A 22,301-nucleotide genomic window follows, 5' to 3' on the forward strand; every position below is an offset into this window, starting at 1 on the left:
ATTCCAAATAAGATCTTGTCCCAAATGAGATTCTCATTCCAGGGTCTTGCAGGATCCCTCAGGACGTCTCCAGGAGGGGTCTCATGGCCATGTTGTCTGCCGGCCATGTTGTCTGTCGGGTTTTCAGGTCTGTCCCAAGTCTTCCCTTTCCTTCCACTAACCTGCCTCACTCTCATCCACACTCACTTGGGACACAGCCTCAGCAATGGGTGGCTGGGAGCAGGAGAAGAAACACTGACATCCTGCTCTTCCCAGGAAGAAAGCCCTCCGACTGGGACCTGCGGGTGAGGGCGTTGGCTTTGGCTGCAGCAGTCTGCAGTGGACCGGTGGGCGGGTCTTTGCTCAAGTACCACAGACTCTTGCCTTCCTTACTGAATTTTCATAGGTTTTCTTGAAGAGATGCTTTTTAATTTGGTGTTTGTCCTTAGGGCCATTTCCAGAGGATTCCAATGACTGTTTTTCGGGTGTGTTTTTGTTTAATGATTTTTACCACTTTCCCTGGGGAGCAAATCAGCAGAGTTCATCACGCCGTCCTGCCGGAGGTCTAGCTCTGTGCTGTGGTTTTGTTGGCATTGGTATCGGAGTTGGGTGTTAGATAGCAGGCTATTCTCAGAAAGTTAATGACTGCAGACAAACGGCGAAAAATGGTGAGGAGTTGTGAGAGTGACTACTTCTCATCGCAGCTGCTAAGAATGACATAATTAGAATGAAAAAATGAATGGTGGTTTACTATAAAGTAACCTGGTTTAATTTCTTATTAGGTGTAAAGATTTACAAAACACTTAACTTGGATGGCAAAGAAAAATGATAATGACTGATCCTGAATTTGTAATTTGACCATAGAGAGAGAAGAATTCTGGGAGCAAATGTGTGATTTCCATGCATTCCAATACCACCACCACAGTACAGGACCCCAGGAACCCACAGCACGTGAAGACATTCACCTTTGACCGGGCATATTGGTCTCACAGTGGATTTCAACAGGACAAAGATGGTGTGCTTATTCCAGCTGACCATAGCCGAAAATTCGCAGGCCAGGTAAAGTTCCTTAAAACAGTTTTAATGACAGCTTTTTTTGATGAAGTGTTCACAGTATAAAGTTCCATAATTTTTTATGAAAGCAAGCGTCAATACATGCTTCAATAGGAGAGTTTGTCTCTACTTTAAACATGTGCCTCTTTCCTGCTTAATGTGAGGTTCAGAAATGCAGGATTGCCTGACTTCTTTCCAGAGACCCAAGCCGGTTGACTTACCAATGTACTGGCATGCTTTGAGAAACGGAATGGCAGTCAGGTCAATTATATTTTGCTTCTCTGAGCTAGGAAAAATAAGCAAAACTATAGTTAAAAGAGTAAATCTGGTTGTCAGGGGCTGAAGGGGGGAGGGGGACGGGGACACTGACCACAAAGTAGCACACAGGAAATTTTTGAGATGCTAAAAAGTTTTGTATTCTGTTTGTTGTAGTGGTCATATGGATGAATATATTTGGCAAAATTTAACCAAACTGTATACCTAAAATAAGTGAATTTAATGAATATTATTTTTACCTCAATAAAGATATTTTTAATATGCCTGGAACTCCCCTAACCCTTGCCGTGTAATCATTTATATTCCTTTCCCATGAGAAACAAATAGTATAAGAAAACTTATTATTGTCTGTTTGTCCTTTTCTAAATCACGCTATTGGTATATGCATTTTCCCCAGAAATATAAATCCTATGAATTACATAGTTGTATATATTGCAACAAATGGCACGTGTAATGTTTACTTACTGTTTTAGTGCTGATATTAGAGAGTAAAGAGGAAGGTACCTGTATCAGTCAGCCAAAGGCATAGTGAGGCAAAGTACCAGAACCCAGTCGGGCTTTTATAAAGGGTATTTATTTGGGGTAAAAGCTTACAGTTACAAGACCCTAAAGAGTCCCACTCAGGGTTGCCTTCTCACCAAAGCCAGCTGCACATGTTGGAGCAAGATGGCGGGTGAGGTCTGCCAGGACTCAGCCTTCCTCTTCCTCTCAAGCCTCAGTGAGTCCAGCTTCTTCCAATCCCAGGTGCAGGCTGGCCCAGGGCTCCTCTCTCTTCCCCGGGCTCATTTCTTTCCAGGCTCACCTGATCTGGTTTCTTTATAAGGTCAGCTGTAGACTATCAGGCAAATGGCTCATCTCTCTTCACGGGGCTATGGGATCCAAGTCCTCTTCTTTTCCAGGTCTGTGGAGCTCTCTTCACATGTGCATCTTATTCTGTGCTCTCCTTGAGTGAGCGTTGGTTTATATAGCCCACCAAGGGGGCAGGACTCCAGCCTGCACACCCTGCGCGCCTTGTCAAATCGAAGCCCTAACCTTAACACAATCAAATGAAGATAAAACCTTTGAATTCAATGCAATCAAAGGGCATCACGCCCAGAGGAACAGACCAGTTTACAAACATAATCAATATCTCTTTTTGGAATTCATAAATAACGTCAAACCGCCACAGTACCCTTTGAAACAGTTTCAAATAAGAGAATTATGCTGCCTATGACCCAGGCCCAGATATTAAAAGGAGCCAGACTACATGCACTCTTCGAAGTAATTGTGGGCACAAGCCTGTCTCCCAGTTAAAAAAAAAAAAGATTATGTATATACATGTATGTGTCAGAGAAATGTTTCCGATTCAGTGGTCTTGTGGGGAAAGCAGGGCTCATCAGTGGAGGGCTGAACACAGGGTGAGTACTCTGCATTTTCTTCTTAGGGTTGAAGAACAGGAGGTGGAGAAAGACCTTCCACCGACTCTACCCCTTGGTGCCTTGAAGTGTCATCGCTTAACTTTAAAGACCTGCCCAGATTTTGACAAGGCTGTGAAATACACAAATTCATTACGGATGGATATTAGCTAGTTCAAGATACAGGTGCCCTGCACGAGCCACGGATGTTCATAATCGGTGTTCTCCAATTTGACATTCGTGATTAAGTACATTCCCGTTTTTGGTTTCCAGCTTTAGTCCACTGGTTCTGAGAAAGCTTGTGAGTCGTACTTCAAGTTGATCCATATGATACTCATTAAGGTGCAATTCATTGAAACCAGAATATATATCAGATTTTAGGAATATGTGAAAAGGAGGGGAGAGTAATTGCATGTGCCCCAAGATGACTCCTGTGATCTCCTTCCCAGAGAGACGTTTTCCACGATCTTGGCAAAGGGGTCCTGGACAGTGCCCTGCAGGGCTACAACGCCACTCTCCTTGCCTATGGCCAAACCGGCTCTGGGAAAAGCTACTCCATGCTTGGGTTTGGTGCGAACAAGGGCATCATCCCGAATGTGTGTGAGGCGCTCTTTCAAGAAATTAAGAATCGGGGAAAAAATCAGGAATACCAGGTGCGTATTATTCTGGAATCCCTTCTTTGAGGAATTGCTTTTTTTTCTTCCATTTCAACCTCCCAGCCACCCCCTGGAAATCGTCAGCGTTGCTGTTTCAGGATAACATTAACTGTCCATTCCAAAGTATTTGCGTGATTGAAAAACCATGTCGTAGCTAAAAAAAATGTTGAGGGATTTTTCTGGTTCTAAGGAGGCAAACTCAAGGAGATAAATTTTTGTAAAGCCGACATCTTAATCGTTAACACCAAAAGGGATTATTGTTGACATGACATGAAACCTTGGCTGATGTGAGTCTATGCTTCCCTTTGCTGCCCTCTTGTATCGAGCTGTTGGTATGTCTTCATCTTAAGGGTTTATTTTTTATTTCTTAATAATATCATTTAGTTTCTTACCTGACCCAGCATAGTTTCTTACTTGTCCTAGCATAGGAGTCCTAAGGCTAAATTTTTGATTCATTGATTAGTGACATTTTTAAAATGGAGAGTAACATTAACATAACTAGCTTCATAAAAATTACAAATACCTGTGAGCACAGTTTCTGTTTCTGCTTCCTCTATATGGCAAAGAGATTAAATCTGTATTATATGCTCTAGATTGTGGTGATGGTGGTACAGCTGAATATACTGAAAACCATTGCACTGTACACTTTAAATATGTGAACCGTATGGTGTGTGATGTATATCTTAATAAGCCAATTTTCAAAAATCTCAAATAATTTTGAGAGTCTTATAAAGGAAACCATTGGCCTCTTATGCAATCCCTGCTCATTCCTTTTCTTCCTCTACCCCTTCTCCCCACAGATTCAATCCTCTAGCTGTATTTATGAGTAAAGAAGATTCCTCCTTCTTAAAAAGCTATTTGGACTTTACCATTATCTTTTCACCATTGTCAAAGAGGATTTCACTCTGCCATACCACACAGACATTTTCTGGCACATACCCCTGCATGGTTATATTACAAAATTTAGTTAAATCAATAGTGTTTAACATATTAGCTGTGCAAATATTGGTCACTGCTAAGCCAGGTCACAAGTACATCCTTTCTACATCTGTTTTTTCTTGGAGTTTTAAATTGCCTTTTTTTTTTAATGTCTAGTTTTCTGTTTTTCTAGATGCTCCAAGTCACTGTCACATGCCCTATTAGTATTTCCCACAAAACCAAAACGCCTCCTGTTATTTTCCGTGGCTCTTCGTCAGCAGAAGTCTTCGTTCCCTGCTGCAGCCTGCAGCTCTGAGCCTCCAGGCCACTGCAAAACTGTCGTAATGGAACTTGACTTCAGCATTCTCCTTTGTTGGCTCCCCTGACCCCTAGAGCCAATGTATTTCCCTTTCTTGGTTTACTCTCTCCTTTGCTACAACGTTCTCAGAAAAGGCACATTAGTGGTAAATTTTTTGCATCCTTGCATAGCTGATAATACCTTCTTACCTCCACGTTTATTGAAGTTAATCTGGAATAGAATCACAGCGAAGACATTATTGCATTATCTTCAAACTTCCAATGTTGCAGATGAGAAGTCTGCTACTATTCTGAGTCCCAGGTCCTTGGCATGTGACCTTTTTTCTGATCTTCAGTTTCTCTCCGATAGCTTTTCTTCTCTCTCTCCCTGCTGTTCCGATGTGCCTTGGTATGGGCAAGTTTCATCCATCATGCTGCACGTTCAGAGTCTGGAGATTCCTGCCCTCCAATTCTTGGAACATTTCTCATTTCTTTTATAATATTCTTCCCTCTCTTTCTTCTGTTTTTCCTTTCTGGAACCCCTAGTAATTCAATGTTCTAATTTTATTATCTTTTACTTCCTATTTTTCAGTTTTTGATCTTTTTATTCTGCATTTCTAGAAGATTCTATGAGCTGTATTTTACAACCCTTATTTAAAATTTTTATTTTGTCCTGTCATTTATAAGTTTAAATTTTCAAATATATTTGTCCTCTGATAGCATCCTCTTTTTTTGTGGAAACCACCCTTTATCTCTCTGAGGCTATTAATTCGAGGGTTTTTTAAAAAAATGTTTTTCTTCTACTCTCCTCATGTTTTTTTTTTTTTTTTTTTTTTTTAAAGAATTTTTTTTTTTTTTTAAAGATTTATTTATTTATTTAATTCCCCCCCCCTCCCCTGGTTGTCTGTTCTTGGTGTCTATTTGCTGCGTCTTGTTTCTTTGTCCGCTTCTGTTGTCGTCAGCGGCACGGGAAGTGTGGGCGGCGCCATTCCTGGGCAGGCTGCTCTTTCTTTTCACGCTGGGCAGCTTTCCTCACGGGCGCACTCCTTGCGCATGGGGCTCCCTCACGCGGGGGACACCCTTGCGTGGCACGGCACTCCTTGCGCGCATCAGCACTGTGCATGGGCCAGCTCCACACGGGTCAAGGAGGCCCGGGGCTTGAACCGCGGACCTCCCATGTGGTAGACGGACGCCCTAACCACTGGGCCAAAGTCCGTTTCCCATCCTCATGTTTTATCTGAGTTCATTTTCACTGCTTGTTTGTTTGGATCCTCCTTTCATAGTGCAGGCATTCTTGTCTGCTACTCCTTGGCCATTTGTTTATTTTTTAAAATTAGACACTCTGGAGCTAGTTAGAAGCTCTCTGCCAAGACTCACCATGGAGTGACTAACTGACCAGCCACATTTTTCATGGGTCAATATCTTAAGGTCTTTTCTTTATACCAGAATTATTCAGATTCCCAAGAGAAGATTTCTCCAATCTCTTGCCTAGGAGGTATTAGCTTGCCTAGCAATGCTCCAAAAGCATGGTAGGGTAAAGACCAATATTGTTTTTCTTTACATATGTTGGTATTGAGGAGAAAACAATAAATAGCAGCCCTTTTATGTTCCCAATAGAGACTGACGCACACACACTTAAGTGTATGTGTATATGTGTATGTGTCCATATATCTTCTACTCTGCATCCTGTTTCCAATTTTATATCAACTTATACCTGTTTTATAGTATTAAAATTATTTGAGAACCCCATATTACATGTGAAAAAGAGCTTTGCTATACTTAACTTTTCCCATTGGACATTTGTATTGTTTACATATTACCTTTTTTCCCCCCAAAGATGATTGTTGCAAGAGAATTTTACTTACTTTATGCTCTTCTCTATACAGGTTACATTCAGTATGCTGGAAATTTACAATGAACAGGTAACAATGGTTATATTTTCTGACGCATAAATCTGAGGGACTCTCCACAGCTTAATAAACATCAAAGGCTTCCCATCAACTATCCTACAGACAAAGCCTTTACCCACCTCCTTAGCTTTGTTTTCTATCCCTTGTCTCCACACATGCTGTGCTTCAGCCACACAGAATATTCCTCACTCCCAGGACATGTCATTCACTCGTACAGCTGTGCCTCCTCTGTCTGGAGAACCTTTCCTGCTCTCTCTACCCTTAGAGAAGCCACTAAACTTCAAGGTGTAGCTCGAACATCAGCTAGTTGTAAAGCTTCCTCTGTGAAGGGTCAGGCAGCACATCCTTCAGGCTTTGGAGGCACCTGGTCGGTAGCTCCTCACCTCTGCCGCTGTTGCACAAAAGCAGCCTTAGACCACACGTAAAGGAATGAACATGACTATGTTCTAATAAAAACTTACTTATGCATACCAAAACATGAATTTTATATAATTTTCATGTATGAAGTATAAGATACTTTTCTTTTGATTTTTTTTTTCCTCAACCACATAAAAAGGTAAAAAACATTCTTAGTGTGAGGAGCATACAAAAACAGGTAGTGGGGCTTCCAGTCCACCAAGACGACTATTTAAGATGTGTCAGGGTGCTGTTACCCTGCAGAATCTTGGAACAACTCTTAAAAATTTTGAAGCAAGAGAGCCGTATTCCTCAAAATTCCAGAAAACTGTTAAAAAGCTGTGGTAACTGGGTGAGGGCCAAATCGAGGAAACAAAGCTATAAAAGCAAGAAGGTCGTGGCAGTCGTGCTGGACCCTCCCTCAGTCCCTCCGCAGCGCGGACTGGAGCCAGCCTGTGCTCCCACTGCACATCCCCGACCCGGTGCCAGCGGGGGCCGAGTACCCCGACGTGCATTCCGGGGTGCCTGGGTGTTGGTGCCAGCCTGTCGGGTGGCAGGCTGGAAGACCAAACTGGGGAAACGCAATCTGGTCCCCGTGCTTAGAACTTGCCTTCAGACAGCTAACACGGCGAAAAGACAACGAGGTCAAAATGGCCCCGGGCAAAGGATTACCTGCTTTAAGACCTGAGCATCCAGGCGGGGAGAAAGTCTATTTCATAGGAACTAGAGGGAGCTTCAAACTGTAAGTGGGGGGTTCCTAAGGCCATTAAAAAGCACAAGAGCAGGACAAGATGCAAGTGCAGGAAAGAAGGAAAGGACACTGCCCTTCACCTTCGCCTTGGCGATCCTCGTGGCACAGTTAAACTCTACAGGGGAGCACCGACCAATGCCGAGCCAATTTGCAAAGACGTTGAAAGGGGCTGTTTGTCTTGGTGTGTTTTTACTTAGCTTCTGGAACTCCTGGAAATCTCTGTCATGTCATTACTTGGAAGAAACAGCTCAGGGACTAAATCTAAGAGTTAACATATTGAAATATTAAAATATACAGGGTACAACAAAAGATTACAAGACAAAGAAACAAGATAAAAATCCAGAAGCTATCAAAAATAACACTAGACTTGGGATATTGGACAAAGACTTTAAAAGATGGTCCTCATTATGCTTAAGTAGTTAAAGGAAAACAGAGAAAGAAATAAAATATATCAGGTAGACAATGAAAACCATTATGAGAATTGAGAATCTCCATAAAGAGAGAGAAATTTTTAAAAAGAGGCAAACAGAAATATTGTAGTTCAAGACCAAATAACTGAAATGAAAAATTCCCTAGAGAATTTCAACAACAGATTGGGGCTAGCCGAAGAAAATGTCAGTGAACTCAAAGACAAGCCAATTGAAATGATTCAAAAAGAAAGAAAAAAAAGGATGGAAAAATTGAACAGAATCTAAGATGCGATGCCTGTTGTACTCCATCAAATGTACCAATATACACATTATGGAAGTCCCAGAAGGAAAAGAGAGAGTACAAGGGGCAGAAAGAATAATCAAATAAATAGTGGGAGAAAACTCCCAAATTTAGCAAAAGACTTGAATATGCACATCAAAAAGCTAAATAGGATAAACTCAAACCAGACACATAGCAGCCAAGCTATCAAATGCCAAGGACAGGGAGAGAGTTCTGAAAGCTGTAAGAGAAAAGCATGTGTTATCTACAAGGGAGTCCAAATAAAGAAAAACTACACATTTCTCATCAGAAACCGTGGATGCAAGTAGGCAGTGAGACAAAAATATCTAAAGTGCTGAAAGAAACAATGCCAACCAAAAATTTTATAACCAGTGAGACTGTTTATCAAAAATAAGAGATTAAGGGAAGCAGATTTGGCTTAATGGATAGAGCATCTGCCTACCACATGGGAGGTCCAGGGTTCAAACCCAGGGCCTCCTGACTCAAGTGGAGCTGGCCCACGTGCAGTGCTGATGCATGCAAGGAGTCCGTGCCACGCAGGGGGTGTCCCCTGTGTAGGGGAGCCCCACGGGCAAGGAGTGCGCCCCGTAAGGAGAGCCGCCCCTTGTGAAAAAAATGCAGCCCACCCAGGAGTGGCACTGCACACACGGAGAGCTGACACAGCAAGATGACGCAACAAAAAGAGACACAGATTCCCTGTGCCACTGGACAAGAATAGAAGTGGACACAGAAGAACACGCAGCGGATGGACACAGAGAGCAGACAACTGGGGGGCGTGGGGAACAGGGAAGGAGAGAGAAATAAAAAATAAATAAATCTTTAAAAAAAAGAGATTAAGACTTTCTCAAAAACAAAAACTGAGGTGTTCATCATGACTAGAACTGTCCCTACAAGTAATGCCAAAGGGAGTTCTTCAGATTGAAAGGAAAGAAAATTAGACAATAGATTGAAGAAGCATAAAAAATGCAGAGTTCCAGTAAAGGTAGCCCTAAGGGTAATTATAAACGCCAGGGCTGATGTATTATATTTTTTGATTTATAAATCCTCTTCTTGACAGGTCCTAAAATGCAAATGCATAAAAAGTAATAATAAATCTATGGTTTGGATATACAGCATATAAAAATATAACTTATAACAAGTACAACAAAAAGATGGGGTAATGGTTGGGTATAGGAATAGTGTATGTGTTTGTTACTGAAGTCAAGTTGGCATCAAATCAAATATTGTTGTCACATATTTAGGATGTCAAATTTTAACCCCATGGTAACCATAAAGAAAATATATGAAAAAATGTATATACAGTAAGAAATGAGAAAGTGCTCAAAAAGGTATAATACAAAAATCAAGTAAATATGGAAAGTAAGCATTAACAGAAGAGTTGAAGGACAAAAACTTATAAGATTTACAAAGACCAAATATCAAAATATCAGAAGGAAGTCTTATATTATCAGTAGTTACTTAAATGTAAATAGATTAAACTCTACAGTGAAAACACAGAGATTGGCAGAATGGATTAAAAAGCATGATACAACTATATGCTGTTTACAAAATAATCACCTTAAATTCAGAACACAAGTAGGTTGAATGTGAAGGATGGAGAAAATATACTATAGAAATAGTAACCTAAAGAGAGCTGGGGTATACTCTAATGTCAGATAAAATAGACTTTAAGTCAGACACTTTCACGAGGAACATAGAATGTCACTACATATTAATGAAGGGGTCAACTGAAAAAGGAGACATAACAATCATGAATATATATGTACCTCATGACAAAATTCCCAAAATATATGAAGCAAATATTAAAGATTTCAAGGGAGAAATAAGATATTCTGCATTAATAGTAGGAGACTTCAATATATCACATTCAATATTAGAACACCTAGACAGAAGAGAAATAAGGAAATATAAGGCTTGAACAATAATCTATTCCAACTAGATCTAACAGACTATATATAACACTTCACATAACAGGAGCAGAACAAACATTCTTCTCAAGTGCATGTGGAAAATTCACTAGGATAGACCATACATTAGGCCACAAAACAAGTCCCAATAAATTAAAAAATACAGAAACCACACATTGTATCTTCTTTGACCACAATGGAGTGAGCTATAAATTAGTAATTGAGGGATAACTGGCAAATTCACAAATATATGGAAAATAAACAATGTACTCTTAACCAATAGATAAAAGAAGTAACACCAAGGGAAATCAGGAAGTGTCTTGAGGTGAATGAAAATGAAATACAACACACCAAAGCTTATGGGATGTGGCAAAGACAGTGCTCAGAGGGATAGTTATAACTTCCAATATTTATGAAAAAGAAAGATCTCAAATCAGAGACTAACCTCGTACTTGGAGGAACTAGAAAAAGAAGAGCAAACTAAACCAAAGGTGAGAAAAAAGAAGGAAAGAACAAAGATTAGAGTGGAGATAAATGAAATAGAGAAAAAAACGAGAGAAAGAATCAAGGCCAATAGTTTGGTCTTTGAAAAGATGAATAACAAAGCTAATCTTTAGCTAGACTGAAAAAGAAAAAAAGGAGAGAAAAGAGTAATTAAAATAAGAAATAAAAGGGGGACATTACTACTGGCCCCACAGAAATCAAAGGGATTATAAGAGGATATGATGAATAATTGTATGCCAATAAATTAGATAACCTAGAAGAAATGGACAAATTCCTAGAAACATGCAAACTACTTACAATGACTCAGGGAGAAACAGAAGAACTCAACAAACCACTTACAAACAAAGAGGTTGAATGAGTATCAAAAACCTCACAATAAAGAAAAGTCCAGGATCAGAGGGATCCTCAGGGGAATTTTACCAAACATTCCAAGAATTAACACCAATCCTACTTAAACTCTTCAAAAAAAAATTGAACAGGAGGGAACACTCTCTAATTCATTCTATGAAGCCAACATCATGTTTGCCAAAGCCAGAAAAATATGCTACAAGAAAAAAATTACTAACATCTCATATATGTGGATGCAAAATCCTCAACAAAATACTAGCAAGCCAAATCCAATAATACATTAAAAGAATGCTATACCACCTATACCAATTAAGTGAGATTTATCTCAGGTGTGCAAGGGTGGTTCAACATAAAGGGAATCAATTAACATAATACGCCACATTAACAGAATGAAGGAAAAAACGACATGATCGCTTCAATCAATGCAGAAAAGGCATTTGACAAAATCCAGCACTGCTTCTTGATAAAAACACTTAGAAAACTAGGAATGGAAGGAAACTTCCTCAACATGATAAAAGGCATATCTGAAACTTCCACTAGAAAGATTTCCTTCTAAGACTGGACCAAGACCAGATGTCCACTGTCACCATTGACACCTAATACTGTCCTTCAAATTTTAGCTAGAAAATAGGCAAGAGCAAGAAATTAAAGCCACCCAAATTGGGAAGGATGGAGATAATATGTTCCTAAATATAGAAAATGCTGAAAAGTCTACAGGAAAGCTACTGGAGCTAATAAGTTCCACAAAGTGCTGGGGTGCAAGATAAACACTCAAAACAGTAGTATTTCTATACAGTAGTAGTAAACGATCTGAAGAGAGAATCAAGAAAGAAGTTCCATTTACAATAACAACTAAAATAAGTCAATATCTTGGAATAAATTTATCCAAGGATGTAAAGGATTTATACATTGAAAACCACAAAACATAGCTAAAAGAAATCAAAGAAAACCTAAATAAATGGATCTTCAGTGTTCATGTTTGAAGAACATATGGAAGACAAATATTATTAAGATGTCAATTCTACCTAAAGGGGTTTATAGATGCAATGCAATCACAATCAAATTCCAACAGCTTACTATGAAGAAATAGAAAAGCCTATAATCACATTTATTTGGAAGATACAGGCCCCCTGAATAGCCAAAACCATCTTGAATAAGAAGTATGAAGTTGGTGTTCACAACTTTCTAATTTTAAAAGTTATTGCAAAGCTACATTTGTCAATGGAATCAATTGGGAGTTGAGAAATCCACCTTCACATTTATGGTTGACTGATTTTTGTTGAACATCTTTTCATGAGATTTTTGCCATTTGTATTTCCTTTTTGGTAAAATTTCTAATCAAGTCTTTTTTTTTCTTTCAGATTTTATTTCTCTCCCCTTCCCCCCCCCCCCCCCCCCCGCCTCCCCTTGTTGTCTGCTCTCTGTATATTCTTCTGCATCTGCTTGCAATATCCAGCAGCACTGGGAAACTGTGTCTCTCTTTTGTTGCATCATCTTGTTGTGTCACCTCTCCGTGTGTGCGGCGCCATTCCTGGGCAGGCTGAGCTTTCTTTCACGCTGGGCGGCTCTCCTTATGGGGCGCACTCCCTCCGTGTGGGGCTCCCCTATGCGGGGGACACCCCTGCGTGGCGCGGCACTCCCTGTGCGCATCAGCACCGCACATGGGCCAGCTCACCACGGGTCAAGGAGGCCCGGGGTTTGAACCGTGGACCTCCCATGTGGTAGACGGACGCCCTAACCACTGGGCCAAGTCTGTTTCCCTGAGGTCTCTCTTTCAACCTCCACTTGCCCATGATTCTCGTCTGGCAGAGCTGAGATTCGAAGTGGGCTTTGCTGGCCAAGCGCACTGAAGAGCAGCCACTCTCCCCTCTCCACTGCACCCTCCTTCCTTCTCTCAGTTGGCTGCAGTGAGCCAGGGTATTTATCCAGGCTGTTAGCCTTGAGGTTGGGGGATGGGGGCTGTTGTTGCCATGGCAGCTAGTAACTCACGGTTTTCATTTCAGCTTCTTTGTATCTTTGTCCCTCACCCTACTAGAGGATGCACAGCACTCTCCTGGTCTGCAGATTCCCAAAGCAGCTCCTTCAGATAGCTTTTTGCCCTTCCTCTGTTGTTTTTGGGAGAGAGTTGAGCTCTGCCATTTTCCAATGCCATCTTCCCAGAAGTTATTTTCAGAAGCCACTCTTGGCTCTTGGCCCCACACTCACTTTTCCCAGGGAGGAAAAATCACTGGCCTCCTCTGCATCAGTGGCAGCCAGTCCAGGTGTGTGATGAGGGTTTCGTAGCTACAGGTACAATTTTACTCAAGTTTTTTTTTCTTCTCCTTCTTGCTTCCTCCTGGACAGCACTCCCCTATTCTGCAAACCTGCAGAGCAGTGTTTTGGGGTACAGTTTCTATATTTCCACTTGCTGTTTTTAGAAGAGCTCTGTTTGCCTCGGTGCCACTATCTTCCTGGAAGTTTGAGTGATATCTATGGTTAATTGATTTTTTTTTAAAAAAGATTATTTATTTTCCCCCTTCCCCTCCTCCTACCCTGCTGTTCTTGCTATCTGTGTCCATTTGCTTCTGTATCTATTTCTCTTTTTGTCTTCTCATTTTTTCTCCTCTAGGTTCTGGGAACCCCTGATGTGGAGAAATGTTCCCTGTCAATTGTGCCACCTCAGTTCCCCGTCTCTCCAGAGCTTCACCTTGACTTTCCCCTTCGTCTCTTTTTTTGTTGCATCATCATCTTGCTGCTTGACTCCCTTGGCTCACTGTGTGGGCACTCAGCTTGCCACACGGATATTGGTTTTCCGCGGGCACTGACTCGCCACGTGGGCACGCTTTCTCTTCTTCTTTTTCACCAGGAGGTCCCAGGGATGGAACCCGGGTCCTCCCATATGGTAGGCGGAAGCCCTATCACTTGAGCCACATCCATTTCCCTGGCTAATTGTTTTTTGACAAGGACTCCAAATCCACTCAATGGGGAAATAGTCTCTTTAGCAAACGGTGCTAGGAAAACTGGTGTCCATAGGCAAAAGAATGAAGGTGGACCCCTGTCTCACACTATTTGCAAAAAGTAACTTAAAATGGGTCAAAGTCCTAAAATATAAGAAGCAAAACCATAAAACTTTTGAAAAAAGCATCTTAAGGAACTTGTGTTAGGCAATGATTTTTTAGACTTGACACCAAAAGCATGAAGAACAAAAGAAAAAATAGATAAATGGAAAATCACCAGAATTAAAAACCTTTGTGAACCAAAGGACCTCATCATGAAAATAATAAGACACCTACAAACTGGAGAAAAGATAAAATTTTAATAACCATAATATATGAAGAACTACAGTTTGACAACAAAAAGACCCAATTTAACCCAATTTAAAAATGGTCAAAAGAGGCAAATAGACGTTTTGACAAAGATATATTGTATAAATGACCCTAATGAAAACTAAAACCACATGAGATACCATTTCACACCCACTAGAAGGCTTTTACTGATTAAAAAATAGAGAAAAAGTAAGTGTAAAGGAGTTTGTGGAGAAATAGGAACACTTGTTCACTACTTGTTAGGATGTAAAATGGCGCAGCTGCTGTGGAAAACAGTTGGGCAGTTCCTCAGAAACTTAATTACAGACTTAGCACATAACCCGGCAATCTTACCTCTAGGTGAATACCCAAAAGTATTGAAAGCAAGAACTCAAACAGATATTTGTATACCAATTTTCATAACAGTTTTCTTCATAAGAAGGTGGAATCAACCCCAATGTCCATCAACAGATGAATAAACAAAATATGAGATATATACAAAATGGAAAATTATTTAGCTGAAAAAAGGAATGAAGTTTTGATATATGCAATAACATGGATGATCCTTGAAGATATGCTGAGTGAAATAATCCAGTTAAAAATGTCAAATATTGTATGCTCTCACCGATATGACATAATTAGAATAGGCAAATTCATGATCAGAAACTTTTTTTTTAAAGATTTATTTTTTATTTATTTCTCTCCTCTTCCCCCTCACCCTGTCCCTCCCCGCCCCACCCCGCCCCACCCCAGTTGTCTGTTCTCTGTGTCTATTTGCTGCGTGTTCTTCTTTTGTCCACTTCTGTTGTTGTCAGCGACACGGGAATCTGTGTCTCTTTTTGTTGCATCATCTTGCTGTGTCAGCTCTCCGTGTGGGCGGCACCATTCCTGGGCAGGCTGCACTTTCTTTCGCGCTGGGCGGCTCTCCTTACGGGGCGCACTCCTTGCACATGGGGCTCCCCTACGCGGGGACACCCCTGCGTGGCACGGTACTCCTTGTGCGCATCAGCACTGCGCATGGGCCAGCTCCACACAGGTCAAGGAGGCCCAGGGTTTGAACCGCGGACCTCCCATGTGGTAGACAGACACCCTAACCACTGGGCCAGGTCTGCTTCCTGCGATTAGAAGCTATTAATAGAATACAGGTTACCTTGCTAGGTTTGGATAGTGAATGGGGAGTTAATGTTTAATTGGTATAGAAGTTTGATTTCTGGCGATGGAAAAGTCTTAGTAATGGATGTTGGTGAAGGTATTACAACATTGTGATTGTAATGAACAGCATTAAAATATATATTTGAAGGATTAAAAAGGGGAAATATTAGGATATATTATGTTACTAGCATAAAAATATTTTAAATATTTTTAACAAGCATAGAACTGTACAACACAAACAGTGAACCCTAATGTAGACTATGGACTGTAGCTAATAATTTAATTATAATAGTGTTACATCAATTGTAACAAAGTGTTTATGATAGGGTAAACTGTGTGTGGGGGGAAGTGGTAAACAGGAATTCTATTTTCTGCATAGTTATTCTGTGAACCTCCACTTGTCTTAAAAACAAACAAACAAGAGGAAGAACGGATTTGGCCCATGGGGCATAGCTGCCAGCTCCTTGAATACTAGAAAGAGCACGGCTCTCCAGCTCTCTCCTTTACTACTGTGTGACTTCGGAAAATCACTCAATCTCAGAACCTCAGTTTGCTCATTTATAAATTTATAAAGTGTTTTAAATAATTCCACATATATTAAAGTGTTCTAAAATTTAAATTTCTAGCAAAGTGCCTAGCAAATTTAGCAAGTGATTTTTCATCTTTCCCTTTCCACTTATCACATTATACTGTGAAATTCTTTTTTTAAATTCCTTTTGACGACAAGTCTCTGTTTCAAGCGAGGACACAGAACCCCGCTCGGCCAGGCTAGCCCTCCAGGGGTCTCGCCCGGCTCTCCCTCCTCAGCGTATGAACAGCGGGTTGTAAAGAACGTCTTGCTCTACAAACGGCCAGAATGACCCAACTCGTCCGCTGGCCACTGACCGGTGACCCAGACCAGAGCTGGCCGAGGATCGGTGAAGGGAGAAAGTGTTTACATTTGAAAGCCTGCTCAGTGGTTTTAAAATGTCCTAGTTGCTGTCAGTAAGAAAGCAAATAAATATTCTGCAGGGGCACCCACAGTAATATTTGATTTCACCACGGTCTTCCCTACAATATGTGTAGGAGATAAGATCCTTAGATGTTTTCAAAATAAATTACTCAGCATAAGAAGTTATGCATACTGCGACTTCCGTCTGTCCCAAGAACAATTTGACACGGGGGCTATTTAAATGGAAAGCTCAGCTCTAAAAAGGGGGGTGGCGACAACACTCTCCACCACCATCAGCTTCCCGCTTCCCTCTGCAGTGAACGTTGCTCTTCCTCCACGACTCAGTTCAGGTGGAAAAGCGTGTCAGGAGCTTTAGCCAGGGCCGGGAGAGGAGCACCGAGGAGCGCCCTCTTGGCTCACTGGAGCTCGGCAGCGTCCTGGGGATGGAGGGAAAGCTGGCCTCGAGGGAAACGTCTCGCCCCAGGCCTGCTGGCGTCTAAGGCTGGCTCGGTCCCCTCCGCTGCTCTCTGGGCTGAGGCGGGCGCTGGCCATCGGTCTGGGAAGTCGCCGTAGGAGTAAGCGCAGGGGCCTTTGCATGCGCAGCAGGTGGGGCGCAGGTGGCAGGAGCGGGCAGGAACCCGGGGGCCAGTGGTCGGGAAGGCAAGGCCTCTGTCCCCCCGGCTGCCACAGCCCCAGCAGGAGGGGCCCCGCCGAGCAAGGCGCCAGCCAGGCCAGCCCGGGGCGCGCGGCCCTGCGGGAAGCCCAGGAGGCGCTCCCTACCCGAGGCCCACGCGGCTGTGCCCGTGCTGGAGAGCCTGGAGGCGGCGCTTTCCCACCCGGGATGCCAGGCTGGCCGAGGGCGCGTCGGCACCAGCTGACAACCACGGCTGGAGCCACGCAGCAGGACCCCGTTGGTGCCGGGCATGTGAAGTTCTCCTTACAGACAGGTGTCTGCAGGGCAGGTAGTGAGTTCCCCGTGAGCACCTGTCTATTTGCAGCGCTTAGCATAATGTTTGGTCTAGAGTGGGTGCGCCCTAGGTGTTGGCTGAATGGATAAATCGACAAACGTGTTTGCAAGGTTCTTAAGGGAAGAGACCACAGCCTGCATTTTCTGCACTCCCACACACCGCCCGAGCTTAATCTCTGCTAAGCAGAGTTTCTGGCTTCGTATTAAGGGGAGCTACCCATTTCGTTTCTTATCATGCTTGAGTCCCTCATTACTGCGGAAGGAGGACCGTTAGCTCACGCTGAGCCCTGCTTGTTGCAGGTCCTGGCCTGGGAGACGGCGTGTCTCCTCTTTTGGGTACTAATAAGTTAGGGGGTTCCTTTTTTTAAAAACGATTTATTTATTTATTTATTTCTCTCCCTTCTCCCCCAACCCCGGTTGTCTGTTCTCTGTGTCTGTTTGCTGCATCTATCTTTGTCCACTTCTGTTGTTGTTGGCGGCACGGGAATCTGTGTTTCTTTTTGTTGCGTCATCTTGTTGCATCAGCTCTCCGTGTGGGTGGCGCCATTCCTGGGCAGGCTGCACTTTCTTTCACGCTGGGCGGCTCTCCTCACGGGGAGCACTCCTTGCGCGTGGGGCTCCCCTACGCGGGGGACACCCCTGCGTGGCAGGGCACTCCTTGCACGCATCAGCACTGCGCGTGGGCCAGCTCCACACGGGTCATGGGGCTTGAACCGCGGACCTCCCATGTGGTAGGCGGACGCCCTAGCCACTGGGCCAAGTCCGCCGCCCTAGGGGGTTCCTTGGTCCCCTCTTCCCAAGCGCTCGTGGAGAAGAGCGCAGGGAGCGCCTCTTGTCGCGGCTGCTTTGCTGACACCTATGAAACACTTCTCATGTAAACTCCCTGGATTTGCTTCTCTAAAACGGGAAAACTGAACACCCTAACTCCCACTTCACTGGTCAGTGCAGGGTTTATCAAACGCCTGTCGTGTGCCAGGCGTAGTGGACGCTGAGGACATGTCCTGCCATGGAGAAACTGAGCGGAAGGGACAGCGCCCGTGCCGCGGGCAGGGCACAGCACAGGCGAGGGGCCGGCCAGCAGCGCCGCGCAGTTTGGTGGCCTGTCCGCCCAGGAGCCAGGCTGCGCGGGAAGGCGGGGGGGGGGGGGGGGGGTACGAAGAGGGCACCGCGGGGGTCTCGCTGACCGTGTCCAGGCAGGAGGCAGGTGCGTGGGGGCCGCGGGCCGCGGGGCCTGGCCTCTGCGGCGGAGCTGGGAGTGGGGCGGGGACGCGGGGGGCGCGGGAGACGAGGTTAGAAGGAGCCGGAGCGGAAAGCGGGGCCCGAGGCAGGCCCTCAGCGGGGTCCCCGGCCTGCGGCTTCCTGCGGGGGCGGGGGGGGCCCTGCCTGGCCACCGCCCAGCTCCAAGGGCGGCTGGGAGGGCCCGGCCCCGCTTGCGGGCCGCCTGGGGACCCCCGCTTTTCCTGGCCAGCCTCGCGCAGGCTCACCAGCTGTGCAGGGCCCCCCCGTGAGCCCCAGATCTGGGGGTCTTGCAGTCACCGTCCTCATCCCCCTGTCCCTCCTTCCATCTGGGATTTTGCCCCAAGTCAAGAAGCCAAAACCGAGGAGCAGATGGGCTGGGGGCGCATCCACGGTGGAGGCCGCCCCTTGCGTCCATAGGCCGCGGGCCCCGGGGCCAGCTTTCCTGAGTGCTCCCTGGAGGAGGCGCCACCTGGGGCTCTGGGGCTCCCGTGGGGGTGACGGTCGCCGGCCTGCTGCCCTGGCCCCAGCCTCGCCTGCTTCCCCGGCAGCGGCCTTCGGGGCAGGAGCGGCCACACGGCTTTCACCTCCAGCCGCCGTCCAGGTGAGGCCGGACCTCCAGCCGTGAGACCCGAGGTCGCGCTTGGCTCCTGCTGGGCCGGGGAGCAACGCTGTGGGGTGAGCGCGCTTCCCTTGGCCGTAGACTTCCAGGGGGTTGTGGCCACATCGTTCAACCAGGCAGAGCGTTAATAACGTTACCGCCTTCTCGTTATTTTTATTTCTATTCTCAGTAAAGCAAGAGTTCAGGTCTCTGTAATACCGAATTTTTGATAATTCAGAAAAAGGTTAGGATGATTTGCTTTTATGTCAGCCACGTAAGAGTTGCTAATCAAGTAAAGACGTTATCAAGATTGCGGGAAGCACGTTTATGTTGATAAGAGAACAATGTCTCCAGCACAGGAGCCTCAAAGCACCTCCTTAGAGCCAGACAGGGGCGCTAACCGCTGAACTGCCCTGCTGCGGAGACGCGGCGCGTCAGGCAGTTAGCCTCGTGGCGGTCACAGCGCCCACTCAGCGAGCACTCGCTGCAAGCCTACTGTGTGCCAGGAACTATGCTAGTGAAAGACACAGCTGCCCGGGAGGAGTGCACGGTCTCCTAGAGAGCTCCAGGGATCTGAAAAGGACAAACTCTGCTTCTAAAAAGCATCATGCTTCTGGTTCATTCTCACAGGGCTCTCTGTCTTCTTGTCTGCCCTTGCCCTACTGCTTACTTAGCTAAAGTGTAACATTATCTGACACCTCCAGAAATTCAGCGTTTATACAATAAGTACTTATTGAGCACCTAATATATCCTGTCGAGACAGAGCAGTCAGCGTGCAAAAGCCCCTGCCTTGCTGAGACTGACACTCTTCACGCTTGCTTCCCCAGGTGAGAGACCTGCTGTCGAGAGCCAGGACACCTGGGGGGCTAAAAGTGAGGGAAGACCAGCAGCGGGGCTTCTACGTGGACGGCCTGCAGGCGGTGCCCTGTGAGAGCTACGCGCAGGTGGAGCGGCTGCTGGCGCAGGGGACCAGGGCCAGGACCACCGCAGCCACCAGCGCCAACGCCCGCAGCAGCCGCTCCCACGTGGTCGTCACCGTGCGGCTCCAGCAGGCGAGGCTCGGGGGGCCGTCCCCCTACTTGCCCAGCAGGCGTGCTCCCTGGAAGCGTTCCTGGGCAGGGCCGGTGGGTCACGGGTCCTTCCAGATGGGACCTGTGGGTGAGGTCACCGGTTCCAACACTCAACACATCAGAAAAGGAGAGCGGGGGGGCCCTGCTCTCCTGCGCCCCCCTCACCGGGCCGGCCGGGGCCTCCGCCGCCGGTGGAGAGGGGTGAGTTCTAGTCAATGCCAAGGGCCTGCGCGGGCCTTCAGGCTGCGTTCCAGCCGCTCCGAGGAACGAGCTTGACCCCTTGTGCATCAAGTGCTGATCGTGCAGGCGCGAGTGACTGGCCTACCGGGGAGGATCCTCTTAGGAGCCCTTCCACGCGTCGCCAGCAGAGTGATGAGCAGCTTTCGGACCCAGGGCCCTAGGGGACCCCCAGATACGAAGGGCCTGGCAGGTGCTTGGAAGGACCAAGAGAGCCCTTTGAAACCACACAATCCATGTAACTCGCCATTCACTAGAGTCTTTGATAAGCAAGAGCGCAATTTCTCTTCCATACTTGCTGATGGATGTTAGAGTGGCTACTATGGTGTCACTGTGTGATTTAGACATGATTATTCACAGCCTGGGACTCAACCACCACTGTCCCCGCCACAGCAGTAGAAATAGAGAGTGACGAGGGAAGGTCATCCTGCCTACACCGGGAGGGGAAAACCTGGACGAGGAGCAGACGTCTGCTTTGGACCCCTCTGTTAGATAGCGCTGGGACTGGACACAGCAGGCTTTCTGAATCGCAGTTCCCTCTTCCGTACAAGGAGAGGACTACCTTTCTCGCAGGAATGTTGGGAGACTTAAGTGAGATGATGCATTTTAAAGAACTCTGTAAACTTGCACCTGCTCTTCACTTGTTTTCATCATGTCCGTGAACGTCGTGAGCTTTGTATACTGACACAGCTTTCCCTGCTGCCCCCTCACAGCGTGGCCTGTGGTTCTTTCCTACAGGTTTTCCTAGACCGAGACCTCACCAAGCAGTCCAGTATTAACTTGGTGGATTTAGCAGGAAGCGAGAGGCAGAAATCTTCAGGATCCGAAGGGGACAGACTGAAGGAAGGATCACGAGTTAACTTAAGTTTAACCAATTTAGGAAATGTTATCAGGTAAATAACCAGTGACAAGCATTGGTGCCATAAAAAATGACCTCACATACAAAGGCATACATTAATCATAATCTTTGGTTCACGACATGCAGTCACCTTTAGTTCATGCCTGGCTTTCTTATAGATTTTATTTTAAATTAAGTAATTTATTTTAAATTATTAATGAAAACACCACTCAACCCAAGAGCAAGTATAGTGCCAAAAGCTTACATCTGCCCGAGGTTTTCCTCTCCTCTCCTTCCTTTGGATACCACTATCTCGTTTGCTTCCTCCTTTCCCTCTGTCTTTTCTTTACCCTTTCTTATTTTATCACATATCAATAACATTGCTTAGTAGCACTCGTTTTTGAACTTTATAAAAAAGGCAAAATACTACATTGTCTTCTGGGACTCTTCGAAAACTTCCTTATTAAGGTATAAATTTTCTGCAGTCAGTACACAAATCTTAAATGTTCAGCTTAGTTGATTTCTATATATGTATATAGCTATGTAATTACTACCCAGATAAAGTTGTAGAACATTTCCGAAATTTCCAAGTTGTAGAACATTTCTCATATCCCCTCCCAGTGGATACTCCCACCAAGAGAACATGGTCTTTATCACCCTATATTAATTTTGCCCATTTTTGATCTTTAAAACCTGGGACCACACAGTAGACACTCACTTGCGTTTGGCTTCTTTCAGTAAGGGCTGTGTCTACGGGAGGAGCCCTTGTTGTTGCAGGAAGCAATTGCCACTTCTTCATTGCGTGAAGTGTAGCCCGAGGGGATTTTACCACAGTTTATCCATTCTCCTGTTGACAGATAGGACTTAGGTTTTTTCCAGGTTTAA

General features: G+C 44.9%; 1 protein-coding gene across 1 annotated transcript in view; it reads left to right on the forward strand.

Moving 5' to 3' along the window:
* The window catches only part of LOC131273118 (kinesin-like protein KIF28P), a 137,945-nt gene that overhangs the window by 19,570 nt on the left and 96,074 nt on the right, over nt 1-22,301 (forward strand). The window contains exons 2-6 of the mRNA XM_058275359.1: nt 844-1,038; nt 3,152-3,355; nt 6,460-6,495; nt 20,099-20,323; nt 21,317-21,471. Of these exons, the coding sequence (XP_058131342.1) occupies nt 844-1,038; nt 3,152-3,355; nt 6,460-6,495; nt 20,099-20,323; nt 21,317-21,471 (815 nt within the window). The remainder of the gene's footprint in view (nt 1-843; nt 1,039-3,151; nt 3,356-6,459; nt 6,496-20,098; nt 20,324-21,316; nt 21,472-22,301) is intronic.

The sequence above is a fragment of the Dasypus novemcinctus genome, chromosome 13 (assembly GCF_030445035.2).
Source record: "Dasypus novemcinctus isolate mDasNov1 chromosome 13, mDasNov1.1.hap2, whole genome shotgun sequence".
In the NCBI taxonomy this organism is placed as follows: Eukaryota; Metazoa; Chordata; class Mammalia; order Cingulata; family Dasypodidae; genus Dasypus; species Dasypus novemcinctus.